At 44.0% G+C, this 14,763-nt stretch overlaps 1 protein-coding gene across 1 annotated transcript in view; it reads left to right on the forward strand.

Annotated features, from left to right (window-relative positions):
• The first annotated feature begins 10,137 nt into the window (after positions 1–10,137).
• Positions 10,138–14,763, forward strand: part of UPF1 (UPF1 RNA helicase and ATPase) — a 150,782-nt gene continuing 146,156 nt past the window's right edge. The window contains exon 1 of the mRNA XM_088468953.1: positions 10,138–10,510. Within this exon, the coding sequence (XP_088325079.1) occupies positions 10,340–10,510 (171 nt within the window). The 5' untranslated portion in view covers positions 10,138–10,339. The remainder of the gene's footprint in view (positions 10,511–14,763) is intronic.

Here is a 14,763-nt window from a genome sequence, read left to right on the forward strand (position 1 = left end):
CCCAACCTCATCACACATACTGGGGAAACAGAGCAGGCTTTCCTTAACCTTAAGGATAGTCAGACAAGAGCACCTGCCCTGGCAATGCCAGATTACGAAAAACCTTTTGAGGTATATTATATGGAAGCTGATGGCTGCACAGCAGGTGTCCTCACACAAAAACATGGTGATGCTAGCAGACCTGTAGCATACTACAGTGCACAATTGGACACTGTGGCAAGATCACACCCAACGTGTTTAAGAAGTGTAGCAACAACCGTTCTTCTGGTAAACAAGAGTGAGAATGTAGTATTAGGTCATGACATGATTGTTTATACACCACATGCTGTGTCTGCTTTGCTGAATTCTGCCCAAGCCAGACACGTCTCTTCAGCCAGGTAAATGGTGCAATACATTTAATCCAGTGACGTGCTTGCCATGTGTGCCTCATGATGCACACAAAGGGTGGAGAGAGGTGAGTCGCTGGTTGAAGGCGAGTTTTGCAGGTATACTGATACACAAGATTGTATGGAGCATTTGAATCAGACCTTTACTGCAAGACCTGACATGTGATACATCAGTAGAAAATGCAGATTTGATGGTTTTACACAGATGGGAGTTGTCATAGACAAACTGACACAGGAGAATATGCACACAATTATGTTGTAAATGATGAAGAACAATCTCTTTATACCGTCATGGCTACATTACCATGAGATCCCTCTGATAGATTGTTTTCCACAATTTATCTATAGACGAGTAGTCGAGCCAGAAGTGCAGGTGAATAATTAAAAAAAAAATTCCCTTCAAATAAACATACAGTATATCATATATTCCCCCCATACACACACACACACGCATGTACACCTCACACACATACATTCATGGTATAACATTCCATTTTTATTCTGTTCCATTTTTTTCTGTTTAATAAATCCTGCAGTGATAAAACTTATGTATGCTAAGTTACAAAAGGCAGTGGCTGTCATCAAATGTAAAGCCCATACATGTGAAGAAGACCTGATATCACTGGGCAATAGCAGGGCAGATGAAGCTGCCAAATGGGCAGCAGGGTTAAGAATTAACATGCCAGTTAATAAAATGATGGTTTTTCAGACAATTGATACGCAGAAATTAATTGGGATGTAAAATTTTTGTTCCATTCAGTAAAAGGCAGTCTGGAGATCAAAGGGATGTGGACAGGAGTCCTCTGGAGAGATGGACAAGGTAAGCTGGTGGCACCCAAGGCATACTACCCAAGCTTGGCTGAAGCAGCGCATGGTCTGACTCACCTGGGAAAACAAGGTATGTGCAAGTTGGTCAGAGCGTATTGGTGTGCAGCGGGCTTCTCTTCCCAAGCTGCTTGACTTGCTTGAGGAAAAACGTTGGAAAAACAATACCAACTGATCTATCCCACATCCCTCCACCAGACGGACCTTTTCAGGTAATACAAATTGATTTCATCCAATTACCACCCTGCAGGAATCTCAAGTATGTATTAGTTTGTACCGATGTGTTTTCTAATTGGGTAGAGGCATATCCAGCTGCTACTGATACTGCTGCGTTTACTGCTAAAAAGATTGTTCAGGAATTTGTATGCAGGTATGGTATCCCAAGAATCATAGAAAGTGATATGGGTACTCATTTCGCTGGTGATGTCTTCCAGAACATGTGTAAGTTGATGGGTATTAATAGTAGACTTCACACCCCCTGTCGACCACAAGCCAGTGCCAAGGTGGAGAAGGTAAACATTACTATTAAGAACAAACTGAGTAAGATCATGGCTGAAACTGGACTGGGTTGGCCAGAAGCCTTACCTATAGTCCTTCATAGCATCAGGACAACTCCTAGAACCCCTCTTAATTTGTCCCACTTTGAGATACTGTTTGGGAGACAACCTCATCTGATTGTAAGTCCACAGGAAGACTTGAAGAGTAACAACGGGGTTACTGTAAAGTATCTTATAACAATGAGTAAACAGTTGAAACAGCAGCAGAAGAAATTTTTGTCACCTGATATGCCAGAAACAAACTGTCATGATGTTGAACCTGGACAATTTGTTATGATCAGAAATTTCTTACGATCAGGTTGTCTGACAGATCGGTGGGAAGGTCCGTATCAAGTGTTGCTAACCAGTACAACATCCTTGAAAGTGGCAGAGATACCTGAGTCCATTCCACTCACTGCAGAAAAGTCAATCAACCGGAGGAGATACAAGCCAGAGTCGAGGCAGATAACGTAGACCTGTCGATTGCGAGCTTGTTCCGGGAGAGTTAAAGACTACAGTGAGATACCTGAGCTAGGGAAATTTGCAGTCCACTATTCCAGCAATGGAGTGGTGGGCTGGGGTTGCGTTTCTGGTTCATTCCAGAATTCTCATCATCCTTGTTTGTTTGGGGATGTTCTGTTTCTGTAACGGAGGTCAGATGATGGCGGGAGAGGTTGATGGTGATATCAATGGAGAGGAGTCGGGAGAAGGAGCAATACATTCACAAGGGCGGTATCTGACCAAACTCAGTACAGTAATTTCTAAGAGAGCTGTTATCCCAGAAACTCGGAGATACTGTGAGGGGTTATTGTCTGAGGAAAACTGTATTTGAGTATTGTGGGTCCCTAATCAATGAGAGATGTCTCTAACGGTGCCAGCCCAAGTATAGCCAGTATTGGGTTGGGCATCCTTTAGAGGATTATTATGCCTTGGTAGGCAAAGTTTTAAATCAGACTGAATGTTGGGTATGCTCTCACATTCCTCAGGGACAACATAATGTAGGACTAGTACCACTCCCATTAAATGTCTCTGAGGTCCTTGGATTACATAAGAGGAAGACGCTGGATGGGAAATTTATTATGTCCAAGCCTCAAAATGTTAAGCTCCACCAGTACCAGGTGGATAGATCCCTGTGATGTTTAAACATCACCAAATCCAATAAACCAGTAAATTGGGAGGTGTCCGGGAACAATCAGACAATGACCTTTTCACACAGAGCTGAAAATGCGCCAGTAGATGGTGGACTTATACATAACATTACCAGTGGAAGATACTTCCGGTATAAGTATACACTTAGTTCTACCAAGGTAATGGTTGGCAAAGTACCAGAAGGGTACTGTGCAGTTATTGTACAATCTAAAACGTGTATCAGTCAAATGGGAAAATCTGGGGTAGGATTATTTGTCAGAGAATTGTGCCCGATGATAATGATGCATTCTATTCCTTATGTACTCCCAGACGATGTGTTTTATATGTGGAAGGAAAGCGTATAGGTGGCTCTCTCCGAGTCCTGAAGGTTTATGTTACCTGGGAAGGGTACTCCCAGAGGTTATGACCCTTACACATGGTGAAATGCTTGGTATCCATAAAGACACGCCATCCCCATGTCTCCATATGCATTATGAACACCGTGGCAAAAGAAACATGATACCTGGTGAAATACATACAGCTACACAGTTGATTAGTGAAACTGGTTTCCAAATTTTGGTAGCACTAGATCCCACCAGGATCGGTGGGGGTACTTTAAATTTTAGATACATCCAAGACCTTGCTAAATTAATAGATATTACCGAGATGTATGATGACACGTTCAGGTATACAGGTAAGGAGTTACAGGCTTATAAGAAAGAACTTGTGCAACATAGGCTAGTGTTAAATATTTTAACAGCTGTTACTGGTGGATACTGTGTGACTCTAGCCACCCAATTTGGACCTGTGAAATGGTTCTCCGGTCTAGGAGTGGGTCCAGGAACTGGTTGCTATTGTGGGTAAGCTCCTGATCCTCATACTTATTATCATCCTAGTAATTGGCTTATGTGTCAGCTGTGTTCCTAATGTCTTGAAGTGTGGAAAATGTACAAGAGCAAACAGAGAAACAGAGGATTATGATGGTGGTAAGCAATGATATTATGGATACCAAGGTCAAGGAAGAACTGTATTACAACCCTAAATTAGAGTGCACCATCAGATGATGAAACATAAAGTTGTGTGGTCATGCATAGATGTATTATTAATGTTATTTTCAAACATCCTAGATAATGTAGTTTCAATCCCCCAGAAACTTCCTTTATATGTTCGATGAGATCCCACATCCCACCAATGATCCCTATAGAACCGCAGATGGTGTATAAGGGTTGTTCTACCCTCTTGAAACCCATTAATGGTTCAGTGACCTACTTGTGTCACACCATTTATAACCTTGAATAATACATTATTAATCATGACTACAAAAGGTTAAGATCGGAGTGTGATAGCGTATTGTTTGCTATCAAAGGGTGGACTGTTGAAGTCAAATAATTGGTTATGATTGTTTAATTTATCTTACAATCTAGTCATTTATGGGCTGATAAAGAGTAAATTGGACGCTTCTCTGCATCGGAAGCAAGCCTATGCGCACAAATTCGTATATATATATGTCAGTCAAGGTTTAGTCAAGTGTGTGAGAAGCAGGAGTATGTCTGTGACAAGTAATTAAAAATACACAAAGATACTGTGAGTGTTTGAATATATTTTGAGAAGCTCTGCATACAGATACAGTATGTCTGTGGCAATTGAAGTGTAACACAAGACACTGATATGCTCAGAGGGGGGGTGTTCTGAATGTAGAGTTAGAAACAACCGTCAAAAGTTTGATTATCATTAGCAATTGTATGCCTTGTGTCCAATGCTGATGTGGTTAAGAAGTACTGACAATTGTATTCTAAATAGCATAAGAAAGCCTTTGTTAAAGTTATCAGACTTCTTGACTATGGCCAAGGCTTGCCCCACCTGTGAGCAGGACAAACTTCATTTTACATGACCTTTTGTAATTAGATGCAGACGGATATATCAAAATTACCAGTTATATATTAATCCATGATACAGACGCACATTAACGATTATAATATAAACTCACATACAGCACCTATTTGCATGATACACGACACATACACGCAGCGCACGTTTGCGCTGCGTTCAGACGTACAACGCACTGATGAATTCCTGTAAATATTTCACATTCATTTATGCAAGCATATATATAAAAGGTTCCCTAGCATTGAGAGTAATATTAGAGGTTTTGTTAGCTACTCATTATGGTGTAAAATGTACATATATGATATGTAAGGTATAGAACTTAGTAGACATGTCATGTTTGGTATAATACTGACACCGTTTAATTCCAGATATCCAAATCTATCGGCGAAGGAGTCACATCTTGCTTTCGGTGGTTATGGATTATAGGGAATTATTGGTTAGAATATGTACTTTGTATGCAGTGTCTTATCCAGTTTTATCTCATCTGGAGGGATGGACCATATCCCTGTTGTCACCATATGAGCTGTCCTATGACCTGCATCGTACCAGAATGACAAGAACAAGAACCAATGGAATTATGCCAGCTCATTCCTATTGTATTGTCTACTCTCTGTAGGGTATATATTCAAGCGCTTTCAGTCCTGTAGTCAGTCATCTTCTTTCTTATGACGGAGGCTTCACGCTTGATGCCGGGAATCTGGATTCAGAGCGCTTGCGTATGTATTGGCTGTACCTTTGTATTTGTCTTTTGCGCTAATTGTGTTAGATCAAAGTGTGTAACTTTCTTTTTATCGCAATAAGAACTTTTGTGCTTTGGAACCACAATATAAGTCTGGAAAGCAATTATTTCTGTTTAGCGATATTGGGGTATTCATGCCGTAATAGTGACAGGGACTACACTGACTCAGGGAAAGGAGATATTCTCTTAAATTCTCATCTCGATAGGGTTGTGAATGGAATAAAGAGGAAAAAAAAATTTACACTGGCCAGCCCCAAAGTTGGAATTATACAAATTTCTGAGCAATAATGCATTAGGGCATAATACCCTCAAGACATCAGGGGCACCACTCATGTGATGTATAAGAAACGATGGCCATCAACGGTTTTGCGATCATTGATGGTCTATAGCCAATGTCAAGTGCTTTAGCCGTCGATGGCAGGCCGCAGATGCAATCCAATGTTGGGAAAACATCGGGTGGCGGCCCAATGTTTCATTCTGTGCATGAACAATTAACTAGAGTGTTCACCTAATTGTTGAAAGCCATTGATAGCCATCACTACCAGTAAGGCACTTTTATATGAGGAAGCATTATTTAACAAGAATCATGCCAGTAATTGTACACCACAATACCCAAATACCACTTAAACTTTTTTTGGAACAAAGCACTTTTCTAATCTTTAAAGGTTTTCATTTCTTTTTTAAAATACATTCTTCATCCATTTTATTTATTTAACTTTTTTAATCTTGCATATATATTTATACTATAAAATCCACTGATAACAAAAACTATGTTGGCGGTTAATAACAGTTGGCATGAACTCTAACCCCTCCCACCAGTGATTTAATTTGAAGAGACCCAGCATAACAAACACCTGCAGTCACCAAACACTCCTGCTATTACCGATACATATTTCTAACATTTCACCTTATGATGAAAACACAACTGAAAATCAACTAAAAGCAACACTGCAACATTACCCACAACCAAAAATGTATAACAGTATAGAAGAAAGGAAAAAGGTACACAGGAGTGCACAGGTCACATACAAAAAGAAAAAAAAACACTATGTAGAAGAGAAAAGGTGAGGACGTTCCATAAAGTACAAAAAAAGATAAAGTAATGCTAAGGATAATCTATAGAATATAATCAAGTGAAAAATTAGAGAAATAGACAGATGATGGGTAAGAGAGAGATGGAGTAAAAGGATGAGAATAAGAGTGGGGCAAGAGCCGAAGAGAGATAGGCGGAAAGTGAAATAAAAACCCAGGCAGCATCAGGGACATCTCAGTGATTGCAAAATATGCGCTATAGCGCGTATTTACGCGATATGGGCAATGAGGGACTCACTGCAGCAGCCGCCGCCCAGTATCTTCCAAAACCAATCGGCTTCGGGCGGCTGCCTCTCTTCGTCCAATGAGGATGCCCACTCCATCCTGCCGCAGCAAATGGCCCAGCATCTACCCAAACCATTCAGCTTTGGGTGGAAGCATCTCTTCATCCAATGAGGACGCCACCCCGTCAGCGGCTCACCACCCACTAGCTATTGGAGGACACGAGCAGAGCCGTCCTTTGATTGTACAGCACACAGCAACCGCCAGAAGGGGAGCGGAGGACTGTGTATAAGGAGCCTGGAGCCGACCCAGAGAGGCAGAAGACGGAGCATGTGCTCCCCGGTCCTGACCGTAGCTGTCTGGCGAGGTGGAGGTTAAAAAGGCAGATTGGAAGGTATGGAACGTGTTGCCATATGTGTGCTGTGAGTGAAGGGCCCAGTGAGGAGCAAGGGACCAGTGTGCACCATTGTGAGGAGGGGAGTGTTAACCCCTGTCACCCCTCTGTTGTCTTGCTAATAGGCCATTTTCTCTGATGTTAAAATATATGTGTATATATGTGTGTGTATGTATATATAAATATTTATCTGCCTCACTGCCATTGCCCTCCTGCTCACCTCTGTCTCCTGGGGACCCCTGCTGTCACATAGTTTACAAGTGGGGGTGGGATGGCTAACGTGTGAAGGCCGTACTAACATGGGGAAAGCCGAATGAGTGGCGACTGATCCCTGTCTTAATTGACCCAGGGTGCTGACAGTGTGGGACTCTTTTGTGCAATGCCAATGAAAGCCCATTACCCCCTCATTGACCCCCAGTACTGTGCCAGCTATCTACCTTTGCCACCTACCTACCCCATCAGTGCCTGCCCCTAGCCCCCTCCTTACCCCCAGCACTGTTGCAACTATTTGCCCTTACTCTCACTGCCCTCAGCACTCCCCTCTACCCAAACTTCTCCCTGCCTTTACCCCCAGCTCTAGCCCAACTTCTGCTTGCCCTTATCCCCTTCTGCCCCATTTGCTACCTCCCCCCAGCACTGCCCAACTGCTGCCTACCCTCACCCCCCGTAATATGTGATGGGACCAAGAAAGAGTGGAGTAGGACCCCAATTTTTTAAAGTGAGGGGTTCCTGGGACCCACAAATTTTTTTGCTCAGCACGATCACTGCATCTGGAATATACATAAACATGTTTTTCATGTCGAAGGTTCTGAGGACCTGATTCAGCAAGGAACGCAAAGGAGAGAACGCACGCACTTGGCTGATGGTTTTGCTCTGCGCATGCATCGCACTACGCCTCCGCCAAGTAGCCAGTGCGATCGGGTTATGGTACGCAGACTTAACGCAGTGTGTACACAGACCCTTCCGATATTGACTGACAGGAAGTGCAGTTTGTGGGTGGTGACGGGGGGGTGGTCAGGCGAATGCAGGCGTTATAACGCTGTTATAGGGGCGTGCATAATTAAGGCAGTGCATCGGCATACGCAGCCATATCGTAAGCTGTACACAGGTAGCGGCCAAAATCCTGCAGCAGGTCAGGTCAACCACTATTGTACGTATGGGTCCGATGGTTCTCGATGTTTAAGCTATCTTGTATACTGATCAGGTTGAGCAAAGGGAGATGGGCGGCTAAATATGTGTCTGAGCGTCTGCATCTTGTGCTGCGGTCCCCGTGCGTATGCATTGATTAGCATATTATCGCAGCGAACGTATGTACGTATCTGTGCATTCCTTGCTGAATTAGGCCCCAAGTGGCATGTAGTGCATGTTGGGTGGGAATTATTGCATGTGCCTGCTCAGTGCAAAAGGGTTCCTTGTTAAGGTGCCCATACACATAGCGATCTGCACACGATCAGCCTTTGTGTACGATTTCCCTTGAAACTCTCCCCGGCAGCTCTGCACACAATTTGGTGTCCAATCTTCATACGAACTCTCCTGCATCCAGACTTTCACAGTGCATCACATCCTAGATTGTCAGATCTGCCCTACTGCACGGCAGATCTGACGATGCGATGTGCGACCAGTGGAGACTCACAATTTGGCCATATTTTACAAGATCTGTCGTTCCAATGTGTCGTAATCGGCCAGATCGCGTAAAATATCGCTATGTGTGTGGGCACCATTACACCTGTGCGTACATGGCCAGGTTGTCAAGGGGCTGTGCCTGTTTTATTTTACTGTGCACCACACTATCTGATGGCAGCCCTGCTAATCAGGCTTTTTTAATGCTAGCCTTTTGGCAACTGGATCTAGCCTTCAATGTTACATTAACATATAATTTCACAGCAATTTAGTTTAGATTGATGCTACAATCTTCTTAAGGGAAAGTACTCTACCCATTCCCGTTGCAGTGCCAGAATACCAGAGGTAACCAAGAACAGGGAGTACAATTTGTCTAATGCTGGGTACACACTGGGCGATATATACCCAGCTGATATATTGGCCAAACATAATGGAAACCTGGGTACACATCAGAACGATGTAATGAATGACAGAACGATAACATCGTTCCGTCCTTCTTTACGCTGCATGTGATATTGTCAGGTTTCACGTGTAGCACCATCACACCTGACAACATTGCAAGCAACCGTGCATACTGTACATGCAGGATTTGTCGTTCTGATTTGGCCAAACGGAACGACATTGCTCCAGTGTGTACCAAGCTTTAGTCAAAATGTTGTGAAAGTACTTATGCAGTCAAACAATCAGAAAAACACAGGCAGTAGCTAGAAATAACATCTTCCACCAATTTTCAAACACATTAGCGGACACCTTGTAAATGAGGGACCCCTGTGGACAAGGGGGAGTGGGTGATACACAGGATGGTGTAAAAGTCAGTGCCGGCCCTAGACATAGGCAAACTAAGCAAATGGGTCTAGCAACAACCAAATGACTATAGTATCCAACGCTCCAAGCCCGCCAAGGGGGGTGTGGCGGTGTAGTTGCCGCTGCTGTCAGTGATGAGGGTGACGACGATGACACACAGGCAGCGCTCTCCTCCGCTCAGCCACACTACGTCCCTCCTCTGTAACCGTGCCTTCACTCAGTGGTCAGCCTAGCATGCTAGGCGCCGGCGTGTCACTGACGTCACCTCTGTCCTATCGCCCCCAGCAGTCACCTCTCCACCTCAAAGACTGCCATTGTAGGAATCCAGCCAGCCTGGTATTTTTAACCGCTACATAGACGAGTTCGGGTCTCCGCATTTCCGGGGCAGTATTTCGTGACAGCTGCCCAGCTGCAGCAGGCGGACCCCATCGTCCGTAGCAACGCGGTGTTGTTGGGCTGTACACAGCGCAACGGGTTAAGGAACCCTGCGTGATTACATCACATTTCCGCGCAAGCGTGCTTCGGTCCTGCGCGGCAGCGTGTGACGTCATTTGCGACGGTGGGAGCCCGAGTGCTGAAGCGGTTGATCGTTCTACCCGCGGTTGGTGACTGTTGAGTGTGAGCGGCCGCAGCGGAGACTTCTCCCTCTCGTCCCGTCACTAGGAAGATCTCGGTATCAGCGCAGCAGCCCCTCAGCCGGAGCATCATGAGTGTGGAGGCGTACGGGCCCAGCTCGCAGACCCTCACCTTCCTGGACACGGAGGAGGCCGAGCTGCTCGGAGCTGACACTCAGGGCTCGGAGTTCGAGTTCACCGACTTCACTCTGCCCAGCCAGACCCAGACTCAGGGGCAGACCCAGAGCCAGCTTGACGGACAGGTAGGCCCCATGCTTCCGGGATGTGTCCGGGAGGGAGAGCGGCCCTGGCGTGTGTCACCTGCGCGCCCATGTGAGGAGGGGGAGGAGGGGGCTCTTACATGGGGCGCAGTGTTACCGCCAGCTGCCCCCCCCATACTCCCGGCGTGCAGTGATACCCCGCGGCTCATGTCTCACCCTGTCACCCGTCTAGCTCTGCCACAGAAAGTAGCATTTTATTGGAAACTTCTGAGCAGCTGCTTCCTTCCATGTCTGATGTTTCTCAGTGTTTGCCCTACATAGATCCCTCTGTACATACTGCTGCATTGTCCACTCTGTGTACTTTTTCATTAGTTTTCATATTGCTCAGTAACACTAAAGTCCCTGTACACTCTAGACAATATTATGAGTGATTTGGCTGATTCTGACGCATTGGAGTGACAAATCGTTCAAGTCAAGTGTGTGTACGCTGCATCATTCATCGCATCTTCAGAACTTTTGTACATGCAAGAAGATTTGTCAATCTCGTTAATGATTCCCCCCAGATTGTGCAGTATGTATGCACTACCGAACGAACAGGTGATACGGATACATTAATGATGTAACCACCAAATGATGCAAGGCATATTTTTTTTTGTAAAGCTGGGTACACACTGACAGATACTTTGGCAGGTCAATTGATCAGCCAATGTATCTGCTGCCTGTCAGCAGTGTACCCACGATATGTCGGTGAACGTCGGCGTTCGCGGACGTATCTCATTGGCTGCACTGCACAGCCGATGGACAGATATGTCTGCAGACATATCTGTCCATCGGCAGGTCGTACACACACAGCGGCAGCCACGAGGATGGCGGTGGCACACGCCCCCTGGTCGCAAGGACCTGCAGGCAGGCACAGATGATGGTTGTTCAGTGTTTACGAACAACCATCATCTGCAGATATATCTGTATAGTGTGTACCCACCTTTTGATTGCTCAGTGTGTGGCGCACTAGATCGTTTGCCCATGAGTTCAGGGGAAATCGTTGACGACATCACATCGCTTGCAAGTCGTCTAGTGTGTACCTGTCTTATGGTGGAGGCCTGTTATAACGAAATCCTTGTATTCATTATAAGTCTTGAAGTAAAGGTGCGTACACACTGAGCGATAAAGTGGACGACTGAACGATAACGATATCGGTATCGTGCAGTCCACTTTATCGTCCATTTTTAACCCCAAAAAGATGAACGATAACGACGACGCGCGTTCCCGCGGGTCGTTCGTCATTATCGTTAATCGGGCTGACATGCAGGCCAACCTGACGATCTCGTCAGGTTGCTGCATGTCAGGGAATGGGGGAGAGAGCCCGGCGCTGAACGATATCGTTAATGATATCGTTCAGCGGCTGTGCTCAATGTCATGAACGACATTGAGCACAGCCTGCCGGGGACAACACTACACGATATTGCTCAGGGAGCATATCGTGTAGTGTGTACATTGGTTAGATATGCCAGTATCTGGGAATAAGGGATTAAAGTATAGGGACATGGTTAATTATTGTAGTTTTTGTTACAATTTGTATGCCCTATAAAAATGTGAAGGTTCTTAAACCTCAATGGTTTAAGCTAGCACTACATAAACATTGGCAGTGATTTATAATTATATTAGGTCAAACATGCCTTCGTGTTTTTAATGGTGTTTATGTAGTGTGTTTTCCTTGACACACTGTATGTTATATTACTTAAATCTAAATTATACAATTTTGGGGCTGGTGTGATAAACCTGCAATGCACAAATTATTGCTGTGAATTTTATTAGAGATATAGTTATTTTTTGAACTTGTGCCTCTACTGTAATGGTGCATACACACGATCAGATTTTTCCTTCAGATATGAACGATAACGATTTAAAAATCGTTCAGTCGTTCATATCTGAAGGAAAATCGTTCATATCTGACATGCCTGAACGATGGTCGATCAACGATGCGCGTTCCCGATGGTCAGATAACGATTTCTGACATCTGATGTGTTTGCAGTCAGACTTGGACGATTCCATTCATTTTAATGCAGTCAAAAATCGTTCAAATCGTTTAATCGTTCAATCGTTCATCTGACAAATCTGACCGTGTGTATGCTCCATAAGATTAAAAAAATTGCAATTTTAGATACAGTAGGTGTTGTTTTTTTTGCACCTTGTCACTACTATGTGTAGCTATAAAATGTCACTTCTTGACATTTATAGGTTGTACTTATTAAATGATTATTCATAAGGGGTGAATCAAATGTTTTTTTCGCACCAGTCTCCTATCTAAAATGAGGGGTATTGTGGTGCAATATTCATTTGTTTTGGGTGATCATGCCTTTTTGTTCATATATATACACCGGGTTTAGCGGTTTTAGGCAGCTAAACCCATTTAAAGTCCTGTCCAGCAGCAGTTTGAGTGCCCAAAACAAGGACCTTTTTCGCAGATTTCTGCTAACCACCTCAGAAGAGTGCAAACCGAAATCTGTGCATTGGCAGCATTTGCGCATGAACGCAGCAACAATTGAATTGCTCCATCAGGCGTTCATTAGTAGCACCTAAATACAGAAAACAATTGACTTCTGCGCTAATCTAGTTTTATTAAATTCTATATTTGTTCTATTATTTAGCTATATCCACAGAATAAATTCTGTAATTAACATACCAGCTGCTAGTCCACAATATCAGGATGTGTGTACACCCAAAAGAAGATAAACCACAAACTGCAGATGGGACTGCGCTTGTTTATAGAGCCCAGTTGTGAGATGGCAGAAAATTAAGATAGCAGTCAGGTTTCCCAATAACATTAATTTAATCACAAATTACAAGTTAAAATATACATATATCACAATACACTTAAATATCTTTAGAAGTATTTATATTACTAAGATCACAATATGGATACAACGATATCTGTACTTTTATTGAATAAAAACAGTCCCGGGAAAAAAAAAAAAACAGCTGATGGAACATTTAGATATTGCTGATAATTAAGTGGTGCTCCACTTGCATATTTATATGTGGAAAATATCCCTTGCAGAAAGTTCTGTGGAAATCACACATGCATAAACAGTTCCAATTATGCAAAAGACGTAAGTATTTGTTGTATAAAGCTCTTGATGTCGCAAGCTATAGCCACACTTGGTGTACCTGAACCACGGGGTTGCTCTGAGAGAGAGCCTGTCTCAAGCAGCCCTGCTCCAGCAATATCGTTGGGCTCCTGTGTAATCCAGCTCTGATCCAGCACTGTGTCCACCGGGGTCTTTTGTAAACACGTTGTGTTATCCTGAGCGCTCGCTGTGCTTCCTTAATAAAGCTTTGATAAAGCCCTATATGTTGGGGCGAAACCGGTCAGAGGGCCCCCTGTTTACAGCACTTTTGGATCTCCGCTAAAGACACTGGAGTGTTGTGCCGAATACGGACTTAATTAAGAGCAGCGAGCGCTCAGGATAACACAAGGTGTTTACAAAAGACCCCAGTGGACACTTAGTGCTGGATTACACAGGAGCCCGACGATATTGCTGGAGCTGGGCTGCCTGTAGTTTGTGGCTCATTAGTACCAAGCCAAACAATTGAATAACCCCCTAAAGAGGACTGTGGCAGCACGGATAGTGTAAAAGTTAGCGTTACTATCTCACAGTACTGAGGTTTTACGGAGACCCCCAAGCTCTCCCCTCATTCTAAATACAATGCCTTGCAAAAGTATTCACGCCCCTTTGCATATTTCATGTTTTGTTGCCTCACAACCTGGACTTAAAATGGATTGTTTGAAGGTGTGCATCATTTCATTCACAGAACGTGCCTACAACTGTGAAGTTGTTTTTTTTTTTTTTTTTTTATATTAGGACAGCATAGCAGAAAATTTAAGCGTGCATAACTATTCACCCCCCTAGCTTCAGTACTTTGTCGAGCCACCGTTTGCGGCAATTACAGCTGCAAGTCGCTTTGGATGAGTCTCTATGAGCTTGCCATATCTTGCCCCTGGGATTTTTGCCCATTCCTCAAGGCAAAACTGCTCCAGCTCCTTCATGTTGGATGGTTTCCGCTTGTGAACAGCAATCCTCAAGTCGGACCACAGATTCTCAATTGGATTGAGATCTGGGCTTTGACTAGGCCATTCCAACACATTTTAAATGTTTCCCCTTAAACCACTCGAGTGTTGCTTTAGCAGTATGCTTTTGGTCATTGTCCTGCTGGAAGGTGAACCTCCGTCCCAGTCTCAAATCACAGGCTGAAACAGGTTTTGCTCAAGAATATCCCTGTCTTTAGCACCATCC

This window comes from Taudactylus pleione, unplaced genomic scaffold (assembly GCF_031769625.1).
Source record: "Taudactylus pleione unplaced genomic scaffold, aTauple2 ptg000087l, whole genome shotgun sequence".
Lineage (NCBI taxonomy): Eukaryota > Metazoa > Chordata > Amphibia > Anura > Myobatrachidae > Taudactylus > Taudactylus pleione.